The sequence below is a fragment of the Carettochelys insculpta genome, chromosome 2 (genome assembly GCF_033958435.1).
Source record: "Carettochelys insculpta isolate YL-2023 chromosome 2, ASM3395843v1, whole genome shotgun sequence".
Taxonomy (NCBI): domain Eukaryota; kingdom Metazoa; phylum Chordata; order Testudines; family Carettochelyidae; genus Carettochelys; species Carettochelys insculpta.
This window is the reverse complement of record NC_134138.1, coordinates 273,824,417-273,840,745: the sequence shown is the minus strand read 5'-3', so window position 1 is coordinate 273,840,745 and position 16,329 is coordinate 273,824,417. Positions and strand designations below refer to the sequence as shown.

At 55.9% G+C, this 16,329-nt stretch overlaps 1 protein-coding gene across 1 annotated transcript in view; it reads left to right on the top strand.

Moving 5' to 3' along the window:
- Positions 1–12,103, top strand: part of LOC142008343 (uncharacterized) — a 44,793-nt gene extending 32,690 nt beyond the window's left edge. Inside the window, exons 17-22 of the mRNA XM_074985523.1 lie at positions 3,591–4,305; positions 4,711–4,790; positions 5,354–5,425; positions 6,307–6,411; positions 7,659–7,772; positions 8,113–12,103. Of these exons, the coding sequence (XP_074841624.1) occupies positions 3,591–4,305; positions 4,711–4,790; positions 5,354–5,425; positions 6,307–6,411; positions 7,659–7,772; positions 8,113–9,101 (2,075 nt within the window). The 3' untranslated portion in view covers positions 9,102–12,103. The remainder of the gene's footprint in view (positions 1–3,590; positions 4,306–4,710; positions 4,791–5,353; positions 5,426–6,306; positions 6,412–7,658; positions 7,773–8,112) is intronic.
- Positions 12,104–16,329: the final 4,226 nt, after the last annotated feature.

The following is a 16,329-nucleotide window of genomic DNA, read 5'->3' as shown; positions in this document are numbered from 1 at the left end:
GTCACTGTTGAGATGCAAATAAATACTTTTTCATTTCCACTTCTACCTCCTGGAATAAGCCCTGTTCTGAAAGAATACAAAATACTTCTGCCCTCGGCCGGAGACCTTGGAGTCTTGGGTCTATTTCCCCACCTCTCTGCATCTGTTCAACTCCATGTGTGACCAGCCTCTGGGAGATGGCTGCTCCCAGCTGGGAAGATTCACCAAGCTGTGCGGTTTTGGTTTCAGCCTACAACTAGTAAACGTGCTCAGCTGTGAAAACGCGTGTGTGAGTGTGTGTTTTCGTAGCTGAGTGTCTGGCTTGGTGTTTCCAGTGCCGATCGCTCCTTTGGGTTTCGGTAGAGCCCACAGGCTTCTAGAAGAGATCATGCTGGGTGCTGTGTAGCCAGGAAAGCAGCCCTGCCACGAGAGCTCACGAGCTAAACAGGCCGGGCAGAGAAAATCACCGCTGTGCAGATGAGCAGCAGAACATTTTGCAAAGGAATTAGATAAATTCACGGAGGACAGGTCCGTGAGGGAGGATGGGAATGGTGTCCCTGGCCCAGGGGTCTGCAAGCAAAATAGCGAGAAGAGCCATTTTCTCGGATTCAGTTGCAAAGCCAAGATTTGAAGAGCTGCCGGGCAGGCGAATATGAGGCAGTGCTTGATCAATAACGTCGGACCGCAGCTTTTGCAAGCTCTGGTGTAAGAACCGTGCGCGTGTGTTGGTTTGTGCCAGTTAGAAAGTTTTCGTTACTTTCACCCCTGGGTTGGAGAGCAAATGAGCGCAAGGAAAATGCTGCACCTCCTGGGCTCTAAAGCAGGAGGCAGCAATTTTGCTTCAACCCTCCATGCGCCCACCGCTATTCCCAGGCTCTACCTACCTTGGCCCACAGACCACCCCCCACCTCCAGGTTTTACCCACCTCAGCCCCCAGTCCTTCCCCTGACCCCCAAACTTTACCCCCCCATCCCTCAAACCCGCTCTCCCATCCCTCGGCTTAACCCCGTCAGCCCCCCACCCATCCCCAGAATTAACCCGCCTCAGCCGATGAGCTCCTCCAGCTGTGCCCAGGGTGGCTCCTCGTCCTTCTTGCAGACCTCGCACAGCTTGAACTGTAGGTGCCTGTTGTACCGGCACGTGCGCTTGCGCTCGGCCCGGAGGAGGCGGTATGGCTCGGTCAGCTCAGTGCGCTGCTGCTCCTCCTCCGCGGCCACTGCCTCTCCCCACCTCCTCTTCCTCCACCTCAGGGAGGCTGCACAGCTCCAGCCGGGGCAGACTCGGCTGCACTCCCTCAGCCCTGCTGCAGGCTTAGCACTTCCCCCACCTGCAGCGTGGGTGGCTCCCTGCTCTGCCACCGCTGAAATTACGGAACGAAATTTAATTGGTTTAGTGGCTGGATCCCTCCTGCCAACTGTTAAACCAACTAGATTTAGTTCTACTGAATTTAATACTAAACCGCCGCAAGGGAGGTTTAGGTTGGACATTAGGAAAAGGTTCCTAACTGTCAGGGCGGTCAAACAGTGGAATAAATTGCCAAGGGAGGTCGTGGAATCTCCATCGCTGGAGATTTTAAGAACAGGTTAGATAGATGTCTATCAGCGATGGTTTAGACTGTACTTGGTCCTGCCATTGGGGCAGGGGGCTGGAATCGATGGCCTCTTGAGGTCCCTTCCCGTCCTAGTGTTCTTTGATTCTACTGTTTCAGCAGCAGCAGGGCAGGGAGCCTCAAATGACTTCTTAAGGCTGCAGGTTCCTGAGCCCTGCCCTAGCCTCTGTTTGCCACAAGTTGGCAATGGGGAATGGGTCACTTGATGGTACCTGTTGTGTTCCTTCCCCCAGGGGCATCTGGCATGGGCACTATCACCAGGCAGGATCCTGGGCTAGATGGGCCTTTGGGCTGACCCAGTATGTCTGTTCTTATGTTCTTAATAGAGCCTTAGAGAGACGAAGTGGCTTGGCTGAGGGCCTTCCAGGAAGCAGTGGCAGAGCTGGGAATAAAACCCAGCTCTCCTGCTGGTTTGACTGCAGGCTTAGTAATGTGCTTAGAGTGGAAGCTCGCCACACACAATCTCTTCAAGAGCCAGAAACCTTTGTTAACACTCCCCTGTGTGACTGCCACATGGCGGGTGGCCATTGTGTGACTTACGGTGTGGCCGGAAGATCCTCAGATATTGTGGGGCTGAGGACGTTAAAAGGGCCTGCCTAGAGCAGAATAGAAGTGGGACAGATATGCCCTCAAGGGAGGGAGATGGGACCCCTGGGTTCTCCCCGTCATTGGTTTCCCCTTCTGGCAGCAGGTTGGCAGGAAGCGTGCTGTAGGCGTTAGGAGCCGGGAGCCAGCTCTCCTGGGTTGTCCAGATGTGGTCAGGCTAGTTGGGACCCTTAGTTCATCCAGATGGAGGTGAAGTGGTTAACATTGGTGGAATTTTTTGAGCTCTTCAGTTGGGAGTTGTGTCAGGAGAGGAAATGACTGTAACAGTATGGGGTGTATTTTATTCCCCCGGTTAGGCTGTGTGTGTTACCTACTGTCCTGTAGTAACCCAAGGTGGGTGCCTCAGTTTCCCTAGGCAAAGCATCAGTGCATAGCTGGTGATGGCAGTTTCATTGTGAAGACTTCTCGCCCGTCCTCAATGGCCATTTGTAACCTAGGCAACTAGAAAAACAAGAAGTCCTGTGGTACCTTATAGACTAACAGATATTTTGGAGCATAAGGTTTCGTGGGCAAAGACCTGCTTTGACAGATGCAGTGGGTCTTTGCCCACGAAAGCTTATGCTCCAAAATATCTGTTAGTCTATAAGGTGCCACGGGACGACTTCTTGTTTTCGAAGATACAGACTAACACGGCTCCCTCTCTGATACTAGGCAACCTGGTGACACCTTTCTTCCCAGGGAACCAGGAAAAAGGAGGATGGTGGGGCCTGGCTGGTTTGAATGGGAACTGGGCAGTGGAGGGGGGAAGTCTTGTCTGGCTGGAGGGGGAGGAAGGAGGGACTGGGCTTGGCCTGGGAACCCGCCCCCCCCCAGGCCCCTCTCCCCAGGATGGGTTGTACTGACGGCTTCTGGTTTCTGTGCTGACAAGTCTGTTCTACGCTGTGTTGCTGTCGCCTCATAACCCTTCTGTTCTCCCCGCTGAATGAGTCACCTCTGACTGCGGCCGTGGGGGGACCCCCACGCTCCGTGACAACGCCGCAGTCAAACAAAGGGGGACTTTTGCCCTGCTGCCCTGTGAGGACACATTGGAAATGGCCTGCAAAGCCCTATGTCCTCCGTGGCTGGGACCAGGGAGCGCTGTGGGTGGCGGTGACCCAGTTCTTCCCGGATGAAACCCACCTCTGGGCCTGCGGGTGGGGTGGGTCAGTGGGACTGAACTGGTGCTCAGGCCTGGTGCTGACCCCCTGTCCCCACTCCTGGGGCTGGCCTTCCGCACGCAGCTGGATGTAACCGAGAGAGCTCAGACCCTCCTCGCCGCCAGTCTCCAAAGAGGGCCATCCCCGGTTCATCCTAGCCCTGGCCACTGAGACCCTCGGCTCCGTGGGACCATGCTGTGGATCGGGGCCCTTTTCCCCCAAAGAGCCAGGCATGAGATTCTCTTTCTTTCTTCCGGCAGGCGACGGGCTCCTGGTGAAGTCGGAGGAGCAGCGTCCCCGCCAGGCAGCTCCGGAAGAGCTGGGCCTCCTGGGGGGCTCTGGGGAGCCGCTCTACCCGGCCCCGGCCTACGGGAGCCAGCGGGGCTCGGTGCTGCCACCCGCCGACGCCGGTGAGAACAGACTGGGTAAAGCCTTCCGCTCGGACGGCGCCTTCGGAGAGTTCCCCGGCGCCGGCAGCCCCCGAGGGGTCGGCGCGCCGGGGGAGGAGCGGCCGCACGGCTGCAGCGAGTGCGGCAAGAGCTTCAGCGTGAAGAAGAGCCTGAAGATCCACCAGCGGAGCCACGCCAAGGAGCGGCCCTACGCCTGCGGGGAGTGCGGCAAGAGCTTCAACTGCCACTCGGGGCTGGTGCGGCACCAGATGATCCACCGGGGCGAGCGGCCCTACAAGTGCGAGGAGTGCGGGAAGTGCTACAGCCGCAAGGAGCACCTCCAGAACCACCAGCGCCTGCACACCGGCGAGCGGCCCTTCCAGTGCGCCGCCTGCGGCAAGAGCTTCATCCGCAAGCAGAACCTGCTGAAGCACCAGCGCATCCACACCGGGGAGCGGCCCTACCAGTGCGGGGAGTGCGGCAGGAGCTTCCGCTACAAGGAGTCCCTCAAAGACCATCAGCGGGTGCACGGGGCCGAGCTGGGGGCCCCCCCCGGGCTCCCGCCAGCCCTGGGCAGTGGGGATTAGCGCTGGGGACTCCTTGGACTAAACCACGTGGCAGCTTGGGACTGGTTCGTACGCGACCGCGCGTTCAATCTAAGGCAGCGAAGTGAACACCAGTGCCGGAAATGAAGCTTTTACCAAATACGTCCGTGGGGGCGTGAGGCAGAGGGTGTTTGGCGCGTCCTTGGAGGGACGCCCCCCCCCCCCCCGCCCGCCAAGCGCGTTTTCATCCCTGCCTCCCAGCCCCTGGACGCGTCCCTTCCATGCAACCCGCAGAGAGAGCCAGAAAGGCCAGTGCATGCGCCGCGCACAGCTCCCTGCCTCCACCTGCGTCCCTCCCGAGCCTCCACTCCCGTCACCTCCCGCTGGCCTCACTCCAGGGGCTCCTCTCTAGAACTCACGTCCTTTCTCTCCCTCCGCACCCACAGCGGCCGGATTGCGAGAGCCTTCTCCACAGCTCCCGCCCCTGGGACCGACCGCCTCCCCCCCAGTTCTCCTCCCTCTGGATGTAGATTGATTGATTCTTTCTCACCCGTTGCTCTCTGTGTCCCGGCCCTCCCAAGCCCCCGTTGTTTTTACATTTGAATTTCCTAAGCGTGCAGTTAAACTCTGTCAAGTGTTTGGCGGTGTAGTTTTATATGGCAGATGCAATGCAAAATAAAGTTGTGTTGGGCTGCTCCTAGTGTTGGGATTCTTGCTACAGCTAACTCTGCAGAGCCGGCCAGCCCTGGAGATCCCATGGTAGACCACTGACTCGGGTCCAGCCATATGCTACCTTCTGGGCTTTTGCATTGATGGGTCCCGAGTGGGGCCCCTGGCTGGATTTTCATTTACATGCCGGGTCTGCTGGCGTAAAGGGGCCAGATTTTCCAAGCTCTTTTATGGTGCTGGAGGGGTTTGCTTCTGCCCTTGTTAGACGCAACAAGAGTACCATCGGCATCACTTGGGGTGGGCTCATGTGACACACACCATGCTAGGACAGCTATCCTATGAGCTGCCCACTGGGATCACCACAGCTTGGGCTGCACCAAGCTGAACAAACCTGAAGCCTGACCGTGGGTTCCTTTGCAGCTGCCCGGAGGGTGGAGTTTGCTGCTGTGGTGAAGGACCAGGTGGAGACGCAGCAGAACCTGGCAGGTGGAAGTGGGTGGTTCTGGCCTTACTGGGTCATGGTGATCAGCAGTGGTGGTGGTGAAGTTCTTGCACAGGTGCGGGGAGGCCATGTTAACCAGGAACTGGGTATTAACACAGCAACACATCCTTAAACCACTGCTGCTTTCTGTGCAGAGCATCCTGCGCAGGCTGGTAGTCCTCAGATTCTTCCATCATGTCCTTCTCGGTTAGCCCTGTGGGTTCTAGCAAATACTCTGTAATCTCCAGTTAGGAGCTCATTTGCATGCCCAGCTCGTTGACTTCATAGGATTTCAGTATGCCCTCAGGCTCTCTTCTGCACTCACCAAGAAATACAGAGGAGCGGAAGTCCCTGCTGCAACTAGCTTAGCACTATTACCACCATTCTCCACCTGCTCACACCCTCTCCCCTTCATGCACAAGCACTGGTCCAGAATCCGCAAGCTCTTGACCAGCTGATGTGTGTGTGACCTTACTGTGTTCTGTGCTGTACTGCACCTGCCACCAGGTTCTCCTGTTGGGTTCTTCGTCCCTGTGCTAGTCCTCATTGGCCTCAGCCATTGTGTCTCTTCCATAGAGTCCTTTGGCTTCTGGCAATGAGAGGTGCTTGGTTCAAAGCAGAGTTCCCTGTAAGCTGAGCCCTTGGGCAGCTGCCCAGGAGAGATACAGGTGCTGCCTAGCTGGTTAGCAGAGCTCCCACAGCCACCGTTAGTGGGCAGCATGTGTTTCTATTGGTGGTGCCCATCCACGCGTGCTTTGGTGCACCTAAAAAAATTATTCTGCCCCGGATGGAAGAAATTAGCGGGAACGCTGGTTCGAAGCCCTCTTAAAGTGGCAGGGACCCACTGACAGGGTGAAACGTAACCAGCTCTGATGTCCTTTTCTACGAACAGATGCTGCCATTTCCAAACCATGTCTCCTGTCCTGGGTGGAAGAGCCGTGTGTCAGGGACCGGGGGGGCTTAGCAGAGAGAGAGATCCCTGCAGGACCCAGGACAGGTCAGTACTTGCCTATAGCAGCTGGAGTTGGAAAGAAAAACCAAACCAAACCCTCATCAGCTCCTATACAGAGAGGTGCGAGGAAGGATGGTGCGGTGGTTAGCGACTGAGCCCATAATGCCAGAGACTGGAGTTCATTCCTGTCTGTCTCGGCTCCCCCGCTGTGCAGAGAGGAGCACCGTACTGCCCTGTGTGAGGATAAACGCAAGAGGCGCTTGGGCCCACAGGAGAAGTCTGTCCTGCCCCGAAGCCCCTGGCTCATTAAGCTGAGGAAGTTTTGTAGACCAGTGTTTCTTAAACTTTCTGAGACCACAGAACTCTAAACAATAGTATTTTTTGTGCGGAACTCCTCTGAAAATATTCTTCAAAACAATTGTCAGACCCAACCCCCCCTCACAAAACCAGCAACTTATACAGCAAAACCAAAATGAAGTAATTTAATCAGGTATCAGGAAGGAAGAAGTAACATTGTGTCTGGTGTTAATAACAGAAAATAGACTGTCGATGTGTAGTACCAAAAAAGTGTCAGGCGCTCATGGGCCACCCGCGAGTTGTTCACGGAACACCAGTGTTCCGGGGAATGTAGTTTATGAAACGCTGTTGTAGGTAACAGCGCCCCAGTGAATGATGCGGTCAGCGTGGCTCACAGCTGCCGGCACCAGCCCTAATCCAACCCACCGGGGTTCCAGTTTGCCTCTGGGTGAGCTGGAGGTGGCCTGAGCAGGGCTGAGGCCCGCAGCTTTCAGGCTTGCAGGTGAGCACCTCACCCGCTGCACTACAAATTACAGAAGAACCGTAGCTAGAAATGACGGTTTGGTACAGAATTGCTCCAGGGTCTCGTTGCTTCCCATAGCAGCGAGCGTCCGACAGGCTAGCTAGCCACGAGCCACGTGGCTATTTGGCTGGTTGCATTTGGCTATATTTTCCGAATAATGCGGATAATTTGCTACAGTGGCTACTGCTTCAGAACTGGTTGGACACCCCGGCAATGCTTAGCAGCTCCCTGATCATTTCCTGTACTGCAGCAGCATCTACAAGGTGCTAGTGATTGATGCATAAACGCTTCCGATGGATCGTTACTCATGGTTTCCCCATCAGCTGCTAAACCTGCCATTTTGACAGGTCTCAAAGCCCTCTGTCTTCCTTTGGTTGAGAGAATGCCACTGGCTGGCTGAGACCTCTTTTGTGAGCTGGTTTTCTCATCTCCGCAGAACACTTGGTAATGTTGTTCTCTCTCCCACCACCAGAATCTCGTGTTTCCCCAGCTGGAGTGATGAGCCAGAGAGAACAAGGGGAAGAGGCCTGTGTCGGGAGCCGGCAGGGCTCTGAGGAGAAGGAATCGGTGGTGGCTGTGAGCGCTGGTGAGACACGGTTTGAATGTGGTCTTTTGCCTGGTTGCTCTTAACAGGCTTTGTAAATTCCAGCTAATGAGAGGCAGCAGCTCTGGGCTGGGCCCAGGAGCACCGTAAAATAGAAATAATGATCTTAACTTTTTCCCCATCCTGCACCAGTCAGTTCAGATTCTGTCAGTCTGTGGATTCTCACATGGCCCTTAACCAGCGTAGTACCGGAGCTCTGCTATGCAGAGACGTCTTACTGCGTGTTTGTCCACGCCAGGCACGGGGTGGCCGATCTTGGCTGGGGACCAGCGGGATCTCGTTCTCCTGGCCCAAAGGGTGTCTGATTCTCTCTGTGTTTCAGGGGATGGTGGCATCGTGACCAAAACTGAGGGGCGGTGTTTAGAGGAGCATCACCCCTGCCCCGAGCAGTGCCCGACGGTGTCGGCAGAGCAGGTTTTCTGGAGAGCAGCTGAGCAGAGAGACCCCAGGGATACCCATGGGGCCAAGGATCCGAGCAGAGCTACACTCAGTAAATCCCCTCCGCTCCCAGGGCTGGAGCCCCCGTTGCCCTCTGCAGGGGCAGGATCAGGCTCTGCGGGGGCTGGAGGTCCCCGTGAGAACCGAAATGTTGCTGCCTCTGTGGGGGAGAAGCCCTTTAGCTCAAGTGCTGTTAAATCCCAGGCACGCTCCCTGGTGGATGGGCCACTCCATTGCGAGAGGAGCTTCACCCAGCCCCCGAGCCTAACTGCCCACCAGCCGGGGAGTGGGGAGAGGCCCCAGGCCTGCGCTGAGGGTGGGCAGAGCTTAGAGCCGCAGCAGAACCCCATCGCTCACCTGAGACCCCTCAGCAAGGCCAAGCCCCACGAGTGTGGCCAGTGTGGGCAGAGCTTTCTCCACCGCTCTCGGCTCAACTACCATGCCCGCATCCACACCGGCGAGCGGCCCTACGCCTGTGCCCAGTGCGGCAAGTGCTACAGCCGCAAGGAGCACCTCCAGAACCACCAGCGGCTGCACACCGGTGAGCGGCCCTACCGGTGCCAGGAGTGCGGGAAGTGCTACAGCCGCAAGGAACACCTGCAGTACCATCGGCGCATCCACACCGGCGAGCGGCCCTTCCAGTGCACCGCCTGCGGCAAGAGCTTCATCCGCAAGCAGAACCTGCTGAAGCACCAGCGCGTCCACACCGGGGAGCGGCCCTACCAGTGTGGGGAGTGTGGTAGGAGCTTCCGCTACAAAGAGTCCCTCAAAGACCACCAGAGAACTCACAGCGCTGAGCCAGGCCTGCAGCCAGCTGTGGAGGGCCGGGCTCAGAAGGCCGATGCCTCTGTGGGAGAGGGGAGCCAATGCTGATCCTGTGCCCTTGGACAGCATTTCCCCTGGGTGGGGCTGGAAAATGACAAGACTTGGTCTTGCAGTGGCAGGACTCAAATCGGGGTGTCCTGCATTGCGGCCCCAGGCTCTAACCAGTCGACCACAGCGTTTCCCTTTAGTAGGAAATGTCTCATGGCTGCAACCCACTCTGTGAAACTGAGCTGGGCCCAATTCTCTGTGCTTTCCTCTCACCTCCGCTCATCTGGAGCGGGCCTTTGCCTCCCTGAGCCACGTCACAGCTGCAAGCATGACAGCTCCTTCTCTGCAGCTCCTGCTGCTCAGAACCTCCACGGCTGCTTGCAGATCTCCTGGCCTTCATCCCCTTCTGTTTCTCTCGTACAGTGGAAATAAAGTGTGGCTGAATTCTGCTGGATGGGACTCCACCGCGCCCCCCCACCCACAAGCCAGTGGCAATTCAGGTACCTCCCTCTCCTGTCCTCGCAGGAGGGCTGCCTGCCCTGGGGAGCTAGCATCAGCTCGAGAAAACCACACTGCAGTGGCGGTGGGTGAAGTGGAGCTGCCTGGCTGGTGTAGCTGCTTGGATCATCTCTCCAGCCTTTGGGCACCTGGCAGCTCCTAGCGTGTTGGTTCAAAGGCTGCAGCACTTCAGGGAACTGGCTGTTGACACAGTTTCAACCCCTTTTCTGAGGCTCTGTCTCCCTGAGGGAAATCAGAAGCGGGGAAGCTACACCCATGGAGTTACACCCCTGCACCCCCCCAGTCCATTGTGGTGAATGGCTGGAGCAAGACAACCCCCCTCCCAGTGGCTGCAGCCTTCCTCATTAAAGGTTTGCATGGGGGTAGCTACACCTGCACAAGTTCTCCTAACACAGTCAGGCGTAACTCTGATTACACTTGTCCACACTGGCACTCCCAGCAGGGCATAGGCCAGGCCACAGAGCTGCTCCGCTTCAGTAGGGTGGGATGGTGTTCGTCCCAACCCTGCCATTTGGGCTGGGGAAGTTTCCGTGGCCAGCGTTTACCTCTGCAGCCAGCCTTAGGGATAGGACACGGAGGTTGTGGCCAGGGGCTTGAGGCAAGGGGAGGTGGAGGACCAGGACAGAGTGACCCCACCAGAAGCCCTTGCTGGTGTCCGCCTGGCACTCAGAGGCAGAACAAGGCGAGTCAGGCCTAGAGAGGGGTGGGTCTCGGCCTGCCTCGGCTGCATGTGGCGTCCGGTAGCCAGCTCTGGGCTAAACTGGGGGGCCTACAAGGAAGGCAGTTCCACTAAGCTGGGGGCTGGAGGTGCCGAGTGCTGAGGAGTGGTCGAGTGTGAAATGTGTAGGTTAGCTCAGCCAGGACAAGAGGGCTCTTACAACGAGGTGATTACAGAGCTCTTTACGGCTCTGCCACACAGGGCAGCCGCAGCTCCCTTTCTGTTCTCTACCAGTCCGTCAGCTTCATGGGTCAAGAACGGCCATCCTAGGTCAGACCAACAGTCTGTCCAACTCTGTCTCCTGTCTGACTGTGGCTGTTACCAGGTGCTTGAGAGGGAATGAACAGAACAGGGCAATGATCAAGCAGTCCATCCCGTCTGCCACTCCTGGCTTTTGAGGATGGCACAGTCTGTCTCTCCCCGGAGGGCCAGGGGTGCGGGGGTGGTTAGAAAAATGGCAGACGTGACTATACCAGGAGGTGATGAGGGAGCACTATGAAGCACTCACCTAAGGAGTAGCTTAAAGTTGTAAGAACATAAGAACGGCCACACTGGATCAGACCAAAGGTCCAGCCAGCCCAATATCTTGTCTTCTCACAGGGGCCAGGGCCAGGTGCCCCAGAGGGAGTGACCAGAACAGGGCATTTTATGGAGTGACCCAGCCTCTGTTTTCCAGTCCCAGCTAGCAGTCAGAGGCATAGGGACACCTAGAGCAGGGGCTGAGACACCGGTGGTAGTGAAAGACTCGAAGAGAAGGAGATTGGTATTTGAGAGGAGGAGTTATATGGTGACAGCCTGAGAACAGGATGGATGCAGAAGGCCACCAATGAAGAATTGTATAGGAAGCTACAGCTGAATAAGAGCCTGCTGCAGAAGGTTATACAATGGAAGTTACAGCTATTTGGGCATATCTGCAGAATGAATGACAAACGAAAACTCAAGACCCTGGTACCTGGCATAATGGACGGTTCAAATAGGACAGGCAGACCCCACAGAGGATGGGTAGGTAGCTGGTACAGTAGATTGATGTGGCGCTAGTTTACAGACACTAAGTCACTCTGCACTGGAGAGGGAAAGACGGAAGGAAATAGAGAGGCATTTATGGGCGCTGAGCCCACAGTTGTTGATGCTGATGATGAAGAAGAGCAGGGGGCGTGTGGCCCTGAGCCATCGTGGCTAATAGCCATGGATACAGCCACTAACTGTTTTGAAGTCAGGTATCAGAGAGGGAGCCGTGTGAGTCTGTAACTTCAACAAGAAGTCCTGTGGCACCTTATGGACTAACATATTTTGGAGCATAAACTTTCATGGGTAAAGACCTGCTCCATCAGATGCATGAGTGCAGGGATGGGTGGGTCAGAGAAGGGTTAGTGAGACCACCCTCCCCTTTAAATCCTCTTCTGAACCCCCTCCCCCAGTAACGCAGCTGACGAAGCAGGTCTTTGCCCACGGAAGCTGTGAGCCTATAAGGTGCCACAGGACTTCTTGTTCTTTTGAAGTCAGTTACAGTTTTGGCCCTTCACAACATCCCTCAGTCAGGAGTACCACAGGTTGACTGTGTGCTGTATGAGAAAGCACTGACTTTTCTTTTACACCATCAGTCGGTGAGGTTCATTGGGTAACTCTTGATGCGTATTGCCCTGAAGTGGGTAAATAATAATTAGCCCCCCCCCCCCCCACAGCACCATCCCTGGTTCCACAGACCTCCCTCCTCTGTTGTCTCTTTTCAAAGACCAACAGCACCCCGCAGCCGTGAATCTCATAAGCCTTGGAAACCCCGAGCCCAGTGCTAGGCCATGTGCCAGCATCAGGAAGGTCCAAGCAAAATTTGGGACGTGAGCATCCTGTACAGTGTGTGATTAAATGTTGTTTGGTTTAGTGCCCATGTATTAGAGCATTGCCTGAGGGGCACATGCGACGCAGAAGGGCAAGTTTCCTCATTGTGCGGCTGCTGTGCAGACACAACCACCAGCCCTGTCCTGTGGCACTGAGAGTGTTTGAAACTGAAAAGCTGCCTTGTTTCTCAGCTCATGGGGGGGCGGGGGTTTGCGGGCTGGGCCAGGGGGGTGATGTGCCAGGAAGGGGTGTGGGTGCAGGTTCTGGCTGGCATGTGCTTCCCCCCAGGCAGCTCCTAGCTGGTGGCACAGCAGGTTCAACAGAGGTAGTAACGGCTTGAGCTCAACTTGTGGGCCCAGCTTTCTTTTGCTAGGGTGGCTTTGAGCCCAAACAAAGCACTTTGCACCAGTTCTCGCTGTCAGTGCGGGGGGGGGGGGGGGGGGCCGAGCGCCTTTCTCTGGGTGTGGTGCCACCTCCTGGCCACGCCATTCACCTGTAATTGCAGCATATTGACCGCACTTATCAGTTACTGCCCCCCCCGCCCCCGTTTTGTTAAATGTTCCTTCCTGTTGGCTTGGCAGCCTCCCGTCAGGCGCACACTGCACCAATGCAGGGACTTGTGCCGGTGCTGCTCACTCGGCTCTTCATGGCCCAGTGGGGCCAGGACTGAGGGCTGCTGGCTCCACACGCACAGGAGCTGAAGGAGGATCCTGGCAAGGTTGGGTCTGTGACACACGACTGAGCAGGTCTGGGTCTGTCCAGCAGGTGGCAGTAAAAGAGCCAGGTGGTTACAGCGACAGGAGCAGGTGGCTCAGGATTTGGCAAGAAAATAGGTGTGTAGCTGCATCACACAGCTCGGTTCACATCACACACACTGCTGGGGTCACAACAGGTGTGTGTGCCCCCCCCCCACAGAGCTCCATTCACATCGCATGCAGTTTGGGGCACAGCAAGTTTGTGGACACACACACAGAGCTCAGATCACAACAGGTGTGTGGACACCTTGCACGTGCATGCGCGTGTGCACACACACACACAGAGCTCCAGTCACATCACTGTTTGGGTCACAACGGGTGTGTGCACACCTCTCGTGCTCTCTCTCTCTCTCTCACACACACCTGTGGTCACATCACACACCCCGCTTGGTTCACAACAGATGTGTGGACACCCCCCCCCCACCATCCACCTACTTCCCCTGCCCCCACACTCTACAGGACCCCAAACAGTAGCTAACAATGTGCCTTCTCTTTGGGGTAGTGCTGCCTCTCCAGGGCAAGGAGATTAATGAAAACTCGACAGCTGAGGCCTGGTAAGGTGGAGGCGCGAGCAGTAAATTGCTGTTGTGGGAAATAACTTTACACACTTACCTGAGTTCCTTCCTTTGCAGTGGGCTCACCCATGCTCAGCTGCTGGGACTGGCTGGGCTGTGGTGCGATCTCAACCAGGTTCTGGCTTGTGGACCTCCCAGTCATCTGCCTCCACAGCCTCCTCGTTCTCAGTATCAGTGCTCACAATGGGGGCCTGTGACTTGGGCTGCTTGGGGGTACTTGTGGAGGCCAGTGGCATCTGCTACAAAGGGCCTGCAGCTCTTTGTGAAACCGGCAGGGTTGTGTCATGACTGTTGGCCTTACTGGCCTTCCAACAGGACTGTCGCAGCTCCTTCGCTGCCACAGGGTGCCGCTGCTGGGCCCTGTCAGACTCCTCTTCCTGTATCCTCCATGCCAGTCTGCTCATTAAAGGTCCACATTGCCGTGACTGGTCCATCGCTGCCTTGCTCAGCCTTTCCTTCCCACCAGCCTAGGGAACCCAACAGCCAGGAGTCAGTCTAGAGCAGGTGGTCAGCTCGGCAGGTGAATACACCCAGCCTCTTGCCACGGTTGTGTGCGTCAAGTGGGGGAAGCAGGAAAAGGCGATTCCCAAATTAGGAGGAAGGGGTTAAAATGGAGGGTGTTGAAGCATCTAGTTTCCATGAGTCATCCTCACAATTGTGATCAGCACTGTCAGCGTCACACATTGTGGGACAGCTGCTGGAGGACGTGTAGGGTTGACACAGGCAATGCCGGTTCTACACTCACACGGCATTGACCTCACTATTTTTACCCAGCACATTGTTGAGCTGTGTCGCTGTAAGGAGGAGTTTACATCCTGGGAGACAAATTTACATAGGCACACACATGCAGCCAACTCGGTGCAGGATCACTTACAACACCCACACTTTGTAGTGCAGGCCAAGCCTCGTGGCTTATAGTGTAGACAGATACAGTGGGGGTTAAGAGGCAGCCAACCTCTGAGGCCCAGTGAAACCACACTTTTTGTCCACACTTGGTGCTAAGTAGTGATTTAAAATGTGTGAGTTACCACGTTAGCGAATGGGTTTGCCAAACATGCCTCCTTTCCCCAGCCTAGCCAGGGACAGACATTTAATCATAATCCTTGGAAGAGCTGGTCCCCAGGCAGCACTCACAGAGCTCTTTCATTAATTAGTATTAGAAATCCACCAGGATTTTAAAGGCTGCACCACTTGTTCTCACAGAGCCTAAACAGCTTTTATCTGCAGCCTGGGGGCAGCCAGCCAAACAGGGCAAGCAGCCTCTTTCCTGTCCATTCTTCTTACATTTGAGTTGTAGGGGCTGGCTAGTGCATATGTGCAGCACTGCCTCCTACCAGACAAGCTCAGCTGTGTGTCAGAAGCCCTATTCTGTTGGCACCATGGGGAGAGTCTCCTCCAACCCTGCACTCTCAGCAAAGGATCAGAGTTCTGTCCCAGCTGTCACCCTGCTGGCTTGGGTGGCCACATGTGCAAGCCATGGTCCCACTGAGCCACTGATTTGTTGCAGGGTCTCCCACCCCTAGGGGATTTGGAGCTCACCTGTATTGTTCTGTAAGGCCAAAGGGGAGGCACAGGGGCAGGATGACTCAGAGCCAAAGGACCCCTTCAGTAGTACATTAAAAGCTGCAACCTGCTATGAGGAGAAAGTCACCTGCTTCCTTCCCTCCTTAAGCAGATTTGCTCGGTTTGTGCAGCCCCGGAATAGAACAGGCAGGCTCCTGCGTCAGCAGGATAACAGGCCCAGGAAGAGGAGGGGAGAATGGGGATGGATTAAAGTGGTCAGAGAGGGACATTGGGCAAGCAGCAAATGAGCAAGTTGTTTCCCATGCAATTATGAGCATTTCAGGGGCAGGAAGGCAAAGGTAGGGGAAGAGAGCTCAGGGGTTTGAGCATCAGCCTAGTAAACCTAGAGGTCCTTGAGGGGCCCATTTAGGGAGCTCAGGGCAAATAAACTTTCTAGGAAGGGGAAAAAAAAAAGGATGATGCTTGGTCCTGCTTAGAGGGCAGGGTGTAGACTTGATGACCTCCCAAGGTCCCTTCCAGCTCTACAAGATGTGTATATATGGAGATATTATATCTGCAAAAAGATGCCCCTGAAGAGCCAGCACAAAAGAGGGGGGAACAGAGAGAGGAGCAAAGGTCAGCAAGAGGTGGAGTCTGTACTCAGCATCCACAGCTCTTAGTGGCTTTCAGTGGAGCAGAGTTAACCTCACTTTACTGATGGGGACACTGAGGCAGTCAAAGGACTCTCTCAAGGTCACACAAGGAGTCTGTGAATGAATCAAGAGATAGAACCCAAGCACCAGATCTCCCACACAGCCTGGGCCACTGCCCCCTGGACTGCACTATCCACCCTGTGGTTTGACACCTCTTGGAGGCAGTAAAAGAGCCTGGGAGTGTTGGGAGAGGGGCAGACGCTGTCTCACTACCAAGAGCAGCTCTCCTAGCAGAATCCCAGCCTGGCCCTCCGCCCCTCCCTAACTCTAGGACTGAGGAAGAGCCCACGACACTCTGGCAGGGCACAGTCGCTCAGGACTGGGCTGCAGCAGTTGAGGGAGGATGCTGCTGCCTGTGGCTTCAGCCAAACCTGCTTGCTGCAAAGACAGGCTGAGCTAGTGACAAGAAATGCTCTTCCGCGGGGCATCAGGGGAGCACAGAAGGATCCACTACTCCAGAGGCTTGGAGCAGCCATAGGTCAGCAGCTCCGGGCCCCTGCCTGGCTGCAAAGCTGGTGACAGCATCCAGTGAGAGCTCCACAGGCCTGGGCAACGTTCCCCCTAGTCTTTTCTGTCCAATGGTCGAATGTTTTCCATCCATGTGCAGAATAATTTTGTGCACAGGACATGTGTTCGCTGAGAGTGCCCTGCTCATCAGCCGGGCAGCAC